General features: G+C 46.8%; 1 protein-coding gene across 1 annotated transcript; it reads right to left on the reverse strand.

The window, feature by feature from the left end:
• Positions 1-367: 367 nt before the first annotated feature.
• LOC123401287 lies at positions 368-2,001 on the reverse strand. Its single transcript, XM_045095061.1, has 2 exons — positions 1,797-2,001; positions 368-1,174 (listed from the first exon to the last, which is right to left on the reverse strand). The coding sequence occupies exon 2, from the start codon at positions 1,152-1,154 to the stop codon at positions 714-716; it is 441 nt and encodes a 146-aa protein (XP_044950996.1). The 5' UTR covers positions 1,155-1,174; positions 1,797-2,001; the 3' UTR covers positions 368-713.
• Positions 2,002-2,267: the final 266 nt, after the last annotated feature.

The raw sequence follows: 2,267 nt of genomic DNA on the forward strand, positions 1-2,267 counted from the left end.
AAAACCATGAGTTGGTCACGAGATCTTATGGGTTTCACCTCTAGCCTTCCCTAATTTGTTTGGAACTAAAGGCGTTGTTGTTGTTGTTGTACATATTCGTGCGTTGTTGTTGTTGTTGTTCGTGTCTAAATGTTATCTGCAAATGCTTATGTGGAAAGTCGAAATATTTGATCTGTAAAACGAAAAGTTGAACACCAAATTTTTGTTATTTCTCGATTACTTAACTTTGTTTTTTTCATTGTGGATAGACTACTATTCCGTCAAGTATAAACAGATGTATAAAAAATCGTTGTTCATATGAAAACCCCTTCCTATAGTCTTTGTTTATCAAATTACAAGATTAAATGACGTGAACAAGAAGACAACAAAAACCAGAACATAGATAAATTATCTAGATCAGTAGCATCATTCATGAATTACATGGTTCATACACCACAGTTTGCGGCCATATTTCATTTGAAAGTATCATAGGTATCATTCTCCATATTTCATTTGAAAGTATCATAGGTATCATTCTCCTTCATCCTGCACAAATACTCCAGATAGTTGCCTTGTCTAGAGCAACTATCTAGAGTAAAATAGCTTCCACTAAACCTGGTATCATAGGTTTTTGTCCTCTCCACTACAATGGCTACATCTTGAGGGTAGTCACACCTAACAATACCAGATGCAGAATTACACTACGAAAAAACGAAGGGTCACACATAGATGGCTTATAGCCTTCGCTGTGGCTGCACCTGCGAAGGCTGCACAAGACCTTCCAAGACAACAAGCTGATCCAGCAATGCAAACTTCTCGTCCTCGAGAGTTTTGGCTTCGTCTTCTGCCATGCCTAATTGTGCATCCAGCGTGTAGTTCTCTTCCTCCAGCATCATGTACTTCCTCCGTAGCGCCCGATATTCATCTGCAGGACCAGAATCTGGTAGCGAGTCCGGAGTTCCTCTGTCAGACTGCGGCGTGGGAGGGCAGGGCTCACTCCTGAAGCTTCTCTTAGGTGGCTTCTGTGTATTGGCCGACAAATGTGGAACGTCCCTCCGCAGCAGTTCAGGTTCAGTTTTTATCTGGACTGAAGGCAAAGGCCGATACACAACCTTCCTCTTCTGTGACTTCGAGGCCAAGAAATCCTCTCGCCCCATACCTCTAGGGTCTTGCATTCTGTCGAAAGAAGAATCACCTGACAAACACAACTCAAGTGAACCAATCTATCAAAGCAGCAATATACATTGTGAAAGACAAAGAAGGCAATTCGATGGGATCAATCAGCATTACAATATCTTAAAAAATGCTACGAATCAAGGAATTCCCTTCTGAAGTGAAGCCACACGCTCACAAAGTATCATCCCGTCCAAGAGGAGCAGGTGTTAGTTGCTGCTGCTTACCCTTTGCCATTACCCAATAGGATGCTCAGCCAGCAAAAGGTGGGAACAACTGCAAGGATGTTGCAGGATAACATGTATCTGTTGTTATTTACTTACTTTGCTGATGTTACCCCCTACTGATTCCAGTCCGTAGCTTCACAGCACCAAAATTGAAGGAACTCACAGCAGCAAGTGCCATCGAAGTCGACCTGACCTAAGCCATCGGCACAACCATCGTCGAGAGGCGTCGGCCGCGCTGGCACGAAATATCTACTCCCTACCACAACCATCTACACGACAGTACAAGGAGAAAGAAAATCCGGCGGAATCAACTGAAGCCGGAGAGTAGAGGAATCCGTAATAGGGCAAGCAGTGGTGCGCCGAGAACCCACCGCCCTCGCCGGCGTCGATCGGGAACGAGATGGGAGGCTTAATTACCTTGCTGGTGACCGCGCGGGAGACGGGGGACGGACGCCCTGGGACCGGCCGCTCGCTGCCGCGCCCGCGACGAAACTCCAAACGGATTCTGCGCGTGCGGTGGTGCGAGCCGATCTGGCGTATAGGGTTGGGAGGCGCGCGCGTGGGGTTGAGGAATCGAGGGGAGAGGAAGGCCTTGCGACTTGAGTTAAGAGAAGACGGGGAGAAAGATTTTTTTATTTTTTAGAACAGGGAGAAAGGGGGGTTTGGGGACGACAGACCTGGCCAAATAGGCCGGCCCGGCCCGGTATGGCCTGCCCTATGATAAACGGCTCAGGCACAGCACGGCCCTACCAGACACGTTTAATACACGAGTCTTGACAGGCCGGCACGTGTGCTGACCTACACGGCCAGTCACGTTATTACTATTATGAAATGTGTCCGAGTATTGTAACAGAAAAAAACAAAACCTTACACGCTCCTAACTACTCC

Source organism: Hordeum vulgare, chromosome 6H (assembly GCF_904849725.1).
Source record: "Hordeum vulgare subsp. vulgare chromosome 6H, MorexV3_pseudomolecules_assembly, whole genome shotgun sequence".
In the NCBI taxonomy this organism is placed as follows: Eukaryota; Viridiplantae; Streptophyta; class Magnoliopsida; order Poales; family Poaceae; genus Hordeum; species Hordeum vulgare.